Genomic DNA, 14,838 nt, shown 5'->3' on the forward strand with positions numbered 1-14,838 from the left:
ATGATTACCACTTTGAGGCATTTGGCAACTGTTAAAGGTGTGATATATAGACCCGATTCCGTAAGAGAATACGGAGATACCTTAATGCCGCATTAAGGTTGGGAATTGTGAAGACTGCTGCTTGTAAGAAAAAGCAGTAATAACCTTTAAGATAATTTAAACTTAAAAGTAAATAAAGTTTATTTTATTTCCAGTAAATTGCATTGTATATTTCTAGAGTGAAGATGTTTGGTTGGAAGCAGCTCGACTTCAGCCTGGTGACACCGCTAAAGCAGTGGTAGCAAATGCAGTCCGACACCTGCCACAGTCTGTGCGTATCTACATACGAGCTGCAGAATTGGAAACTGACATTAGAGCCAAGAAACGGGTTTTGAGAAAAGGTGAGTACTAGGTTTGCAATTAAACTGGAACAAAAACAAAGTTGCTGGAAAAGCTTAACAGGCCTGGCAGCATCTGTGCAGGAGAAAAGAGTTAACATTTTGGGTCTGGTGATGCCTCCTCAGAACAATTGCAGTTGCAATTAAACTATTTGGCTTATGCATCTGAACTTGACAAAACTCCGACTGAGTAGTACGTTGTTCATCTTTGTGTTTGTCATTCCCCAAAACAGCTGTCAACTACTAGGCACTAAATTGCAATGTCATTTGTAGATCAAACAAATATCTGTTGGGAGAATCAAAAAGCATTGCGTTGATGCTGAGAACAATGGAAAGTAAAATCATCAGAGTTTTTAGTGGGTAACCCATGGATGAGCAAAGCCTGCTTTGCACCCTCACCTAAACTTGAATTACTGACTTCCAACCATGATGGGGTAATGCTTCTGAGCCAGTAAACTAAAGGCTTGAGTGATCCAGAGATACAAGCTTGAATTCTTCCTAGGCTGTTGTTGGGATTGATGTTCAATTAATTGATAAATTTTGAACAAAAAGAAAGATGGCTTCAGTTGCAATGACCATCAAGATGGGTTTTCCTTTTCCTCATTTTCCTACTCTTCAAGCCCCCATATTCAACAGGCCATCCTCCACCATTTTTGCCAGTTTCAATGTGATTCAACCACGTAGCACATTTTGCCCCCCTTTCAGTATTCCAAGTAGTTGTCTCCTTTGTTACGCTCTTACCCACTCATTGGTCATCCCATATCAACTGTTTGGTAAGTTTCAGAGATCCTCCCTTATCCTTTTAAACTCCATCACGTACAGTACCATTGTCCTCAACTGCTGCTCATATGACAAGCCCTTCTTCCTCAGGATTATTCTTGTCACCCTCCTCTTAAACCCCCTCCAACACCAGCACTTCTTTAGGTACGGGGTCCCAAACTGCCTTCAATATTCCAAAGGTGGTCTGACTAGGCCGTTATACAGCGTTAGTACATCTCTGCTCTTGTATTCTACCCATCTTGAAATTGATACTAACATTGCATTTGCCTTCATAACTGCCAACTGAACTTGCCAGTTAACCATCAGAGAATTCTGAACTTGAACTGCCAAGTGCTTCAGATTTTAAAGCCTTTCCCCATTTTGGAAATAGTCCATGCCTCTCTTTTCCCTAACACTTTGATATAACCTCTCACTTTCCCACATTGCATTCTATCTGCCACTTCTTTGCCCACTGTCCTAGCCGGTCCAATTCTTCCCACTTCCTCAACACTACCTGTTGCTGCACCTATCTTTGTATCATGTATAAACCAACCAGTAATGCCTTCAGTTGCTTCAATCCAGATCATTAATGAATAGCGTGAATAGTTGTAGTCCCAGTATTAACCCCTGCAGAAGTCCACTGGTTATGACCTGTCATCCTAAAACAAAACCCTGTTATCCTTGTTGCCTACTGCCAGGCAACCAATCCTGTATCCACCTCAGTACGTTGCCCCTAAGGATGTTAGCTTATTTTAGCAACCTCTGGTGCGATACCTTGTCAAAAACCTCTGGAAATCCAAATAGTTGATGTGTACCAGCTCTCTCTTGTCTGAGTTGCTTGTTACCACCTCAAAAAAAAATTTCTAACTGATTTGTCCGGTGCAGCATCCCCTTGACGAAGTCTTGCTGACTCAGCCCTACTTTGCAATGCACTTCAAAGAACTCTACGATCTCCTGCTTTAATAATGGATTCTAAAATCTTACCAACAACTGAGGTCAGGCTAACCAGCCTGTAGAGTCCTGTCTTCTGCCTCCCTCCCTTCTTAAACAGCGGTGTTACGTTAACTATTTTCCAGTCCTCTGTAACCCTCCTTGAGTCCAATGATTCCTGAAAGATCATCACCAAGACCCTTTTTTTTTGTTTTTAAGGTGTTTTTCTAATCAACATGTTCATTGATGTCATTACACAACTCTGGTGAGGTGGACTTGAACCTATGCCTCTCTGGTCCAGGGGTATGGACACAACTACTGTGCCACATGAGGGCCCCACCAATGCTTGTACAGTCTCCTTCAGGTGTAGTCCATCTGGTCTGGTTGATTTTTCAGACCTTCAGACCTTACCGCTTCCGCAGCACCTTCTTGCTGATGGCCACTATGCTCACTTCTGCCCCTGTTTTGAAGCTCTGGAGTGCCTCTGGTGTCTTCCACTGTCAACACTGATGGAAAGTATCCTCTGCTATTTCTTTGGTCCCCTTTTCATACTTCTCTAGACTCAATGTCCAGTGGTCCGATGTCCATTCTTGCTTATTTTTATATGTCTAAAAAACACTTTAGTCTTCTTTTAAAGTAGTAGCTAGCTTAACCTATTTCATTGTCTCCCCACTTATTAGTTTTGTTTTACTTATCTTCTCTTGGTTTTTATAGGCTTTTCTCAATCCTCTGGCTTCCCACTAATCTTTACCACATTGTTTGTTTGCTTTTTCTTTTGCATTTATGCTGTCCCTGTCTTCCCTTGTTACTGATTGTTGCCTTCTCCTGCCCTTAGTATGTTTCTTCTTGGGTTGAATTTCTGTTGTGCCTCCTGCCATTGTTGCTCCATTGTCTTCCCTTCTAAGCTCCCCTTCCAATCTACTTTAGTTAGCTCTTTCCTCATGTCCTTGTTAGCTTTACTCAATTGTAAAAGCGTTACATCTGATTTCAGCTGCTCCCTCTCAAACTGTAGCGTGAATTGTATCATATTATGGCCACTGCCCCCTTGGCTCCCTCATCAAATCTGTCTTATTATGCATCACCAATTCCAGATTTCCCAGTTCTCTAATGGGCTCTACCACAAGCTCCAAAAACACAGTCTCGTACACATTCCACAGATTCCTTTTCTTGAGATCCACTGCCAACCTTATTTTCCCAATCCACTTGCATATTCAAGCCCCATATGATTATTGTAATAGTGCCTTTTTTACATGCCTTTTCTTCCCCACAACCTGACTACTATAGCAGGCTTGCATGTAACTCCCAGCAGGGGTTTTGTTTTGTTTGTGGTTCCTCAACTCTATCCACACAGATTCTGCACGTCCCACTCTCTCTCCTTGCTATTGATTTTAATTTCATTTCTTACTTATAGATCACACCACCCCTTCACTCATCTGCCTATCCTTTCAATAGGACACATATCCCTGGATATTTGGTTAACCTTTGCAGCCATGTCTGTTATAGTCACAACATCATGCTTGCCCATTTCAGTTAGTGCTACAAGCTCATTTGCCTTGTTTCGTATATCGCATTGCTTTTAAGTACAACACCCTCAGTCCTTTGTTGACTGCCCCCCACCCTCTTCTTATAGATTTCCCCTTAGCTGGGGACAACTGTCACAAACTAGGTGGCTGGATTTGCACTGAAAGGCATCCAGTCTACAAGCATCAGCCTCTGCTGCCTGTTAGTTAAATTCTGTCCCTCCTTCCATGCCGATCTATCTTTTTCCTGCAACACCCCCCATCTGTTCTAACCCTCTCTCTCCCACACAGTCCCACCCAATGAAGTCATACACACACCTACTCGTGCACACACTCATGCACTCACTCATTTTCGCATCCACATCTCTTTTAGAAACCTGAACCTGTTTAAATAAGTGTCTATAAAGGTTTAAGGAGGTGCATAGCGCATGCGCTGGTGTCAGCAAGTGCAGCCTAAACGATAGTGCTATCTCTTTCAGAGATGCTGCCTGACCTACTAAATTTTCTCAACATTTTTTGTCCTTCTTTCAGATATCCACTATTCACAATATTTTGCTTTTGATTGTCCAGCTGTTGTTATAAAAACTCATTTGATTCACCATTGCCCTTTTAGGAAATTAAAACTGCCATCTTTACCTGATCTGCTGTCCATATAATTCCAGAGCTAAAGCAAAGTGATTTAAGAATGTCATTTAAAATGACCTTGCAAGCCATTGGTCACTTGCATCCCATTAGAATTAGACATTGTTTATTCACTAATAACATTTTACTTGGTCTCCGTCAGTCTGCCTGACATCGATCCACTTCGTCTTTCAAAACTGATCTAATGGGCAGGTAGTTAAGTATTTTACTGAGAAAACCCAATAAAAATTTCAATTTAGCTTGAAGAAACAAAAAAAGACTCATTCAACTGACTTGACAAAATAGGCTGGTGTTTTTTGTACTCCCTGAATAGTATGTCAATTTCTGGCGTCATATCCTCCTTCACTGTCTGGCACTTAGCAGCGCGTGTGTTCACAAAGCTGGTTTGGACATGCACGTTCAGAAGAAATCTTGTATGTAATGTTGGGGAGAATTGATTATTTAGCATGTTATTAAGACCGCGGTGGATTCTACACATGCTGTATTGTGGAGGCATTCATTTGTTAGTTTTCAGTTGACGAACTTCAATGTTTTGATTATTTCTTCCAGAGTTCAATTACTTCCGTTGTCCCAAAATTGAGGATGGTCAGTTCAAACAGTGCATGATTTGTAATTTTATGGAGACACATTTATGTAAAAGAAACTAAAGGACGTTTTGTGTCTGAATTAATTGCTCACCACTCTCAAAATCTTTTATTCATCACAATTCCTTTTTTGCAATGAAAATTTTTGAGGTCTTGAAATAAATGTGAATAAATTATAAATACAAACATGATAGAAACTGCTTCTGAGAGTCACTTTATAGCTCATCAGTTTTGTAGGTATTATTAAAATATGCAATAATTGGTGCTTCCTACTTCTCATGTATCTTTAGAAAATTTGATCGTGAGAAGTCAACTTGCATTGTAGTAGTTCTAGAAAACATAGAACAGTACAGCATTGTACAGGCGCTTCGGCCCATGATGTTGTTGCTTAAATGTCCCTAATGTATCTGACTTTGTTACCACTGCTGTATAGATTAAGTGGGTTATAAGGATGGGTCTGGGTCGGATGCTCGAGGGTCACTGTGGACTTATTGGGCTGAAGGGCCTGTTTCCACACCTAGGGATTCTATGATTCATTCAAAAACTGTTCTAAAGACTCAAAAAAAAATATAAAATAACAAGTTCAAAATTGCTTTGTTTGTTTTGGCATTAATACTAACACATATGAAGCATTGCTTTTGACCTAAAGAGTAGTTATGACCCACTGAAGCCTGAAACCTGTTTCAAATATGTTTAACTGGTTTATTTTTATTAATTGTTTTGGCATAGAATCAATATTTGGAACTAGATTAGTTGGTTATGCATGAAAATTAAACTGCACATGAAAAATGATTTAACAGTAAATATATTTTTAAAACCATACAGTAGTTTATTTGGTGACTTAGAGGCTCTAGTAAGTCTGTAGAACTTGTAGTTGCCATAACTCAATTGATTTATGATAATGAAACAAATTATAAGGAAAAATCCTTTAGTTTCAGAAGCAGGTTTTCAGATTTCCAGTTTGTTGCAAATTATCCATGGCTGATTAGGAGATTCAATCTAGGAAATTTGCAGTCTTAGTGCATAATAAAAATCTGATGTTCTTTCCTGTTTTAAAATCACTTACTACTTGTTCTGGAAACTTGAAGTAATCTACAAAATATATGTTACTTTGTTCTGGTTTCTTTTTATGTGGGAGGTTATGCTATGTATTGGGCCTCTATCATGAAAATGAGCATATCTTTCATCAGTGTAGTAAATGTTCTTTTGGCTAACTGAGCCACATATTTCTCACACCAGTTTTTATTATACACAATTATTGTGCACATTTCATGTTGCTCAATAAAATGAAATGCTTTGTTTTCAGCCCTGGAGCATGTGCCCAATTCAGTGCGTTTATGGAAAGCAGCAGTTGAACTTGAGGAACCTGAAGATGCACGTATTATGCTCAGTAGAGCTGTCGAGTGCTGCCCTACAAGTGTTGAAGTAAGTATGCAAGGGTAAAAGTTCATCTCTTTTGAATAACAATGACTCTTGCTTATTTTGTTTAGTGGGTCCTCAAACTAAGGAGGTACAGACTTTTCAAACATGCATATTTCAGAACTGTGAATCTAAAGTTTAAATTATTTTTTCTCTAATAGCTTTGGCTTGCTTTAGCAAGATTGGAGACCTATGAGAATGCTCGAAAAGTACTCAACAAAGCAAGAGAAAATATCCCAACGGATAGGCATATTTGGATTACTGCAGCAAAGCTAGAAGAAGCTAATGGAAATACCCAGATGGTTGAAAAAATTATTGACAGAGCTATTACTTCACTAAGAGCTAATGGAGTGGAAATTAATAGAGAACAGTGGATTCAGGTAATTAAATGTTGGTGTGAGTATCAGTCAGAGCTTTTCAATTGAGCTGAGTCATGTGTAGAATTGTCAGTTGAATCTGATATAACAGTATAGTAGACCTAAACTAAAAATTGATGGTCTGCTACCATTATATATTTCTCGGCATAATCTGCTCAAAGCAAGTAGTGATAACACTTCTCTGATGAAGGGTCTAGGCCCGAAACGTCAGCTTTTGTGCTCCTGAGATGCTGCTTGGCCTGCTGTGTTCATCCAGCCTCACATTTTATTATCTTGGAATCTCCAGCATCTGCAGTTCCCATTATCAGTGATAACACTTGACCATCTTAGATTCTATTAGCTATGACGATTGAATTTGTTCTTTCACATACCTCAGTATGATGCTAACTTGAGTAATTGCAAAACCTTTTCTCAAAAAAGGAAGCAAAGGGCATCATCATATTTCAAGTTTTTTTTTGAAAAGATGTTTGAGATCTTTCCTATTTGTGTTCTTTTTAAAGTCTGCTATATATTGAAGCTCCTAGAACCTGACTGAACTTTTATCAATATGCCTGTATTATGTTAATTTTTTACAACATCCATGAAAATATTCAACTTTAGATTCAAAGAAAGAATCATAGCAATTGTCCTTTTATTCTTACAAATTACAAATACATTTTCATTGTTATTATAATGATCAAGGAACACTGTCCCTTTTGTATGCCACATGGTGATCTGCATCTGAATTGGTGAGCTTGACTTTTCAGGTAACATTGAGAAACCTCCAATCCCACCTTAATGTAAATATAAGTCCTTAGTGACTGGAGGCTTGAGTGTATATAAAGTGATAAACTTTTTTTTTAACTTTGTGAAATCCTTCGCTAGCTGATCCTTTACCATCATGATTTAAGTTTTAATTTTTTTGGATGCTTCTTGCTGACAAAATTTTTTGTTTGCCATCATGTTAGCGAAGTGCTGTAGAGAATATGAAATAAAAAGTATTAGTCCTGTAATAGACAGATTCTTCGAAGAGAGAAAGTAATTTGTACTTGTGCCCTCCAAAATACTTTTGTGCAGACTGATACGGTAACCAAATTACACCCAATATTTTGGTTATCTATTTAGAACCACATTGCTTAGATAATGATATCTTAACTAAACAGAGTGCAACTAGCAGTGAGTGGAGTGTAGCAGTTTGGATAAATAGGATTTGAATGAGGTGGGGATGGATTTTTTTTTTTCCTCTTTCTTTGCTGTCTTGTTTTCTTAACTACTTTCACAGACCTTTGGGGACAGGAGCAGCCCAAGGTCAGAGAGCTGGGAGATTATGATGGGATTAACTGAGAAGCACCGGACATAAGAGGTAGTGAATAAGAAAAGCAGACTAAAGTTGAGCAAAAGGGAATATCTTTTAAGTAATTTGAAAAGTTAGCAGGTAAGACTAAGTTCCAGTTTGTCATTTCAGGTGAGGTCAGCCAAGTGGAACATGTCACCTGTCGGGTAGGAGGAAGTAATAGATCCTACCAGTGTCCTAGATCACCATGTGTGCAAGAAGTGCTCTCAACTTCAGAAGCTTGAGCTTGGTATTTTGGAACTTGAGGGGTGACTGGAAATACTACAGCACATCTGCAAGCTTGAGAGTTATGTGGATAGCATGTTTAGGGAGGTGGTCACATTGCAGCTCACTGTACAGGAAGAAAGAAAGAAATGGATGAACATCAGGCAGTTGAAGTGAATCAGGCAGGTAGTCTCCTGGGATCTGGGTCACAAATCAGTGTTCTGTTTTGGAAGCTTTTAAGGGCTGCAGACAGAGCCAGGCTCTGGTACTGCTAGCAGCCAGACTGTACAGGAGGGGAGCAAGAAGCAAGCAGGAACAGTAGTGATAGAGGATTCATTGGTTCAGGGAACAGGCAGGTATTTCTGTGCCACATACAGTGACAAGGTGATGTGTTGCCTCCCTGTTGCTAAGGTCAGGGACGTCATTGAGCAGCTGCAGGGGGAGGATCATAAGTCAAAGGTTGTGGTGTCCCTTGGTACCAATGATATGGGTAGAATGAGGCATCGAGAATTTAGGAATTAAGCAATAGACTAAAGAGAAGGATTTTCAAGTATGTAATCTCTGGATTACTTCTGCCATCTGCTCATCAGTACAGAAATAGGGAGAATAAAGCGGATGAATGCATGGCTCAAGAGTCAATGCAGGAGGGAGTGATTTGAATTTCTGGATCACTGGGACTATTTCTAAGAATCTAAGGAACCTGTCCTTTCTGGGTTACTCATGCTGTTGGGAAGAATTTAAACTAGCTCAGCAGAGGGAGGGACAGAATATATTGATACAGTAAAGACGTGGCATATGTTAGTAAAGGAACCAAGGCAGGGGGACTTAAGCCACGCTGAGTTTCATAAGAGTACGGCAAGGCATATTGGCTTCCAGTGTTAGGAGTATAACAGGTATGGGACATGAGTTAAGGGTGTGGATTGACACATGGAATTGTGATGTTGCAGTCGCAGACTTGGTTGAGGGAGGGGCAGGATGAACAACTCAACGTTCTGTGGTAAGGTTATTCAGCAGGTGGTGTTGCATTATTCAAGAAGCCAGTTACCACAGTACAAGGCAGTATTCTGGAAGAATCTTCAAATGAGACTTTGTGGGTAGCGCTTCGGAATAAAAAGCAGACAAAAGTGTATTATAGACCCCAGATAGTCAGTGAGCAATAGAGGAGGAAAGTGTAGACAGTTCACGGAGTTGTGCGAAAGCAATAATAGCAAATTATATTATGGGATTCCAACTTCTCCAACATTAATTGGGATAGTCGTGATGTAAAGGGTTTTAGAGGGGCAGATTTCTTGAAATTTATTCAGGACCGCCTTTCACATCAATAGGTAGAAGGTCTAACGAGACAGTGCAGTGCTAGATCTCAGTCTGGGGACCAAAGCCAGACAGGTACTCAAGGTGACACTGGGAGAGCATTTTACTGATGGTGACTACCAAAACTGGATGTTTAAGTTTGTTACAAAAAAGATAAAGATGGCCTGCATAAAAGGGATTTTTGATTGGGGGAAGGTAGATGTCATTAAAATAGTCATGAACGGGCCAAAGTGCACTGAGAACAGCTATTTCTGGGTAAATCTACAGCAGGACAGTGAAGGCATTGCAGATAGAATTGGCCAGAGTACAGACCCAGCATATTCAGTTTAAAGTGAAATGTAGGTGAGAAAAGTCAAGAAAATACTAGATGTCTAGAAATATTCAGGACTGGATAAGAAGGAAAGGAGAGGCTTTTAAACAGCAGCCTTAATGGACCATGGGAAGAGCAGAGTGAACTTAAGAAATTCAAGGTGCAAACAGGGGCATGAAAAACACTGGTGGTAAGATTAACAGGAGTTCCAAGATATTCTACAAGTATATCTAGGGGATTAGGATAACCAGGGAAGAGAAGGCTCACTCAGGGCAAGGGGCAATCTGTGCATAGAGTTGGAGGACACTGCTAGGGTGTCTTGTGTCACATTGTCTTCATTTTGGTGAAGGAGGAAATAATTTGGAAAGAGTGACAATGAGGTTCTAGAACAATTTGACATTGAGGAGGTATTGGAGGTTTTGGCAGGCTTAAAAGTGGACAAGTCCCAGGTCTGGATGAGTTGGATCCCAGGCAGCTATAGGAGGAGAGAGGAAATTACAGGGCGTCCGACCCATATTTTTAATTCCTTACAGGACAGCTAATGTGGTTCTACTTTTGAAGAAGAACAGTAGAAATGAAATAGGGAATTACAGAATAATGAGTGGTCGAGAAGGTTGGAAGAAGTTCTGAATGAAATAATAAATCTCAGCGTGGAGAGGCAAGATTTGATCAGGATAGTCCGCATGGCTTCGTCAGATGAAGGTCATTTCTAACAAATCTGATTGAATGAGCAGGTATATAGCTGAATGAGTGCAGTTAATGGTATCCATATGGATTTTAGCAAATCCTTTAACAAGGTCCCACATGGGACACTGATTTTAAAAAAAAATTTTAAAAAAACACATGGGACCCAGGGTAACTTGGCAAATCAGATCCAAAACTGGGTCAGTGGTAGGAGATCGAGGGTTGTGGTAGAGGACTGTTTGTGTGACTTGAGGCCTGTGTCTAGTGATGTATCACGGGGATCAGGGCTAGGTCCGTTTATGTTCATAATATACATAAATGAAATAGAAGAAAATGTGGGAGGCTTGTTAAGTTTTCAGATATGAAGATTAGCCAAGTAGTTGAAAGTGGAGAAGAAGGTTGAAACTGAGAGGAGGATATGGACAAATTGGTCTGATAGGCAGAGCAGTGACAGAATTTCACAGTAAGTGTGAGAAGATGCACTTTAGAAGAAGTCACAAGCAGCACCACACGTTTTTGGGGTAATTAAGATGACATGGAACACTTGCCTTCTTCATTTGCAGCATAGATTATAAAAGCACTAGAGAGGTTACAGAGGACATTCACCGTGGTGCTGTTGCCTAGAATCGAGCACTTTAGCTATCTGCTGCCTGGCCTGCTATGTTCATCCAGCGCTACACCTTGTTATCTCAGCTCCTCTAGCATCGGCAGTCCCTACTATCTCTGGATAAACTTGGGTTGTATTCTTTGGAGCAGAGAAGGCTCAGGGCACTTGATTAAAATGTATAAGATTATGAGGTGCATGAACAATGTCGCCTAGAAGTCAACTGTTTACTTTAGTTGAAGATTGAATAACAAGGGGATATAATTTTAATGTGAAAGAGGAGTTTGTCGGGGATTTGAGGAGAAGGTTCTTCACCTAGAAGGTGATGGGAATCTGCCTGGGGAGATGGTTAAGGCAGGAAACCTCACAACCTTGAAAAATTAAGTGGATGTGCACTTGAAATAGCATAACATTCAAGATTGTGGACCAAAATGCTGGAAAGTGGAACTAGTGAAGATTTTCAATAGTTTTTTTTGTCAGTGCGGAGATAATGGACTGAAAGACATCTTTACTGTATGATTCTAAAAGAGGAAGTGTGCCATTTTAGTGAAAAGGATGAAAATGACTAATTTTGGTTGCTGCCTTGGGCATTTGGTAGAAACTTTCCTATGCACTAATCGTACTTTTGTGGGTATTATCTAATAGCATGCGTATTTTAAAAATGTGTTTAATTTAAATGTCTAGGCAGAATGGATATGAACTGTAATTGAGCTAGTAAGTTTTTTTTTAATTTAAACAGTCCTATCAATAAAGAAATGTAAGACTTTTTGCTCCCTGGCAATTGCGTGCAGGATTGATTGTCATACTTTTAGATTTGGCTCACTGCTTCAGTTAATCAAAGGCACATTTCATGGTAAAATGTTTGCTGAGTGTCTGACTCACCAGTGAACTTCCTCCAGATGTTCCGACAGTCGTCGGATGTTTTGAGAATGTCCCTTTTTTTTTAATAACATGTCATTTGGTTTATTTTCAGTGTTCATTGTGTTTTTTAAATTATGTCTAGTTATGTATTGCGATCATGCAGTTGTTTTGTCAATTTTATTATAAGTTATCAACAAGCAAATTTGTTACCAAACTTAATAATTGACTTCCTGTCAATTATTTGAAATAATTCGTGCCAGGCAAATTTGTAAATAATTCAGGGCAATTGTTTTGGAATATGTATACTCTCTTTTTTTTGTACAAGCTTTGGTGATCGTAAATCTGAATTAGTAACTGAGAAATTACTGTTGCTGGTCTGACAATTATCAATCCATTATTTTAATGGAAGCATTAACCTGTTTAAGAAATGTTATTTTATTCAGTTGATGCATATTGGACTGTCATAAATATAGATTCAGTGTGATTCTGCTGCAAAAAGGAGCAATTACCTCCTTCCTGTAATGTGACCAAAGCTGCACGTAGTACTCCAATTGTTGCGTTATCAGTCTCTCATACAGTTTCTTCATGATGCGTCTGCTTTTGTACTGTATACCTCTGCTCATGAAGGACACCATTCTGTATGCCTGTGTTACAACGTTATTTACCTATATGCTATCTTCAGGGACTGTTGCACACCAAGGCCACTTGCTTCATCTATCTCTCTTAATATATTCCTATTTATTATGTGTTCCTTTTCACTGTTCACCCTCCCTGAGTGCATTACCTCACACTTATCGGAGTTGAAGTTTGCCACTTCCCTGCCCTTTTCACTAATCCATCTGCATCATTCTGGAACTTACAGCTATCCACTATACAACCAATTTGTGTCATCTGCAAATTTCCCAATTGTGCCCCATATGTTCAAATTCAAATCGTTAATGTGTAAAACAAACAGCAGGGATCCCAACACCAAGCCCTATGGAACACCATGAAACAGCTTTCCATTCAGAAGGGCAGCCAGTGACTATTACCTTTTGTCCCATGGTTTTTTGCTTTTTTTGACCAGCCAGCCATGTGGGACTTAGCCAAGTTCCTTACTAAAATTGACATGGACAACATCTTCTGCACTTGTAAGGCATGACCTTCTCTTAACAAAGCCATGCTGACTGTCCCTGACCAGTCCATGCCTCTGTGACAATGTATCCAATCTCTCAGGATTGATTCTAACAATTTGACCGCCACCAGAGTAAGACTGACTGGCCTATAGTTTGGCATTTTCCCTTAAACGATGGTACAGTCACTTATGCATCAAGAGAATTGAAATTCTTGCTACATAGTATGTTATGTCTCTGAAGGCTTCCTTTGAGATATTTGGAGGGCTTTTGCTTCACTGTTTATTGCAAGATCTAATCCTGTTTCTGTTCAGTGTATGTTGTGTAGCACCTTGTACAGAATTCCTGGTTACATACCATAAGAATAAGATGATAATGTAACAGTTTGCAAGCTAGAAATACTTAGCACAGATTTGCAATAGTTCCTTTATGAACCTCCTCGACCTGATTTCTTGATTAGAATTTGTAGCTCCCCAACCAAAATGTTTACCTCTGTTGTTTACTGATCGTTCCTAGAAGGGTTTGGTAAGTGGTCAGTGAGCAATTACAACAAAACTTGTTAACATAACCTTGATCATTTATAGGGGAGTGATGTTGATTTGAAAATCCTATTTTTGAACATAATCATTTTAGAGTCATTGCAATTATTAAGGCTTTTTCATTAATATAATCAGTTTAAATTAGATTCCTCTGGGTTTCCGGTGCATAGCATCAGCATGTATTTGTTGATCGTACCCTAACCTGTTCTCCCTTTTCTTTATAGAACAAGATTGCAGTAATACGATACTCCTGGAACTCTGTACAGAATTAAATTGAATAAACAATTTCTGATAGAATGTGTACTCTAGACAAATCACACTCTAGGTTTTGTTTTAAATCTGTCTTAGAAATCTTGGTGACTATCGGTACATGTGAACTGGGTCGTAAATTGAGGATTTTGTTTTGTAAATAGTGTCAGAAGTAACTATACAAATAAACTTCCATATTGTTTGTTTGAAATTCTAATCAATTACTTCAGTAAAAATTAACTGAAAGCTTCTATTTAAAATTCGTTCATTCTACATAACTGGCTCTGTTTATCAGTAATATAAATGTTGATTTAATTTTTTAATGCAGCTGACATAGTTTTCCTGTCTTTGCAGGATGCAGAAGAATGTGACAGAGCAGGAAGTGTTGCCACCTGTCAGGCCATTATTCGTGCAGTTATTGGAATTGGTGTTGAAGAAGAAGATCGAAAGCATGCATGGATGGAGGATGCAGAAAGTGTAAGTGTGGAGAATATTTTTATTAAAAACTGTACTCAAGTTTTATTAAGTGAGAGTGTCTCTGTTTGACACTAATGCAGCATTTAACCAAGTATTGTATCAAGGGGCCCTAGCAATACTAAAGTCAGTGGGAATCAGAAGAAAAGCTCTCCAGTTGGTGGGGTCATACCTAGTTTGTGTCAACCCCAAGACATCTTTTTAGGAGTTCCTTATCATAGAATTTTAGGCCAAGTCATTGACAACTACTTCACTAATGACTTTCCTTCCAATTTAAGAATTGGGTATGTTAACTGTGTGGGGTTGAATAGTGTTCCTGATAATTAAGCTGTCTATGCCCTATGCAGCAAGACCTGGAAAATGATTAACCGTGAGCGAATAAACGATCAGTAACTTGGCTGATTCTCCAGGGCAATGCTGAGGGAGTGCTGCTCTGTTGTCTTTTGTATGCAATGTTAAACTCAGGTCAAAAGCTTTAAGGTTGGCTTTGAGGTCCAAGGTGATTATCTAATTGCTGTTTCTGGGAGCTTGTAAATTGGCTCCTTTTTT

General features: G+C 39.2%; 1 protein-coding gene across 1 annotated transcript in view; it reads left to right on the top strand.

Moving 5' to 3' along the window:
* The window catches only part of prpf6 (PRP6 pre-mRNA processing factor 6 homolog (S. cerevisiae)), a 69,995-nt gene that overhangs the window by 24,981 nt on the left and 30,176 nt on the right, over positions 1-14,838 (top strand). Inside the window, exons 9-12 of the mRNA XM_048549918.2 lie at positions 218-380; positions 6,119-6,237; positions 6,393-6,611; positions 14,170-14,292. Coding sequence (XP_048405875.1) covers positions 218-380; positions 6,119-6,237; positions 6,393-6,611; positions 14,170-14,292 — 624 coding nt within the window. The remainder of the gene's footprint in view (positions 1-217; positions 381-6,118; positions 6,238-6,392; positions 6,612-14,169; positions 14,293-14,838) is intronic.

This window comes from Stegostoma tigrinum, chromosome 19 (assembly GCF_030684315.1).
Source record: "Stegostoma tigrinum isolate sSteTig4 chromosome 19, sSteTig4.hap1, whole genome shotgun sequence".
NCBI lineage: Eukaryota > Metazoa > Chordata > Chondrichthyes > Orectolobiformes > Stegostomatidae > Stegostoma > Stegostoma tigrinum.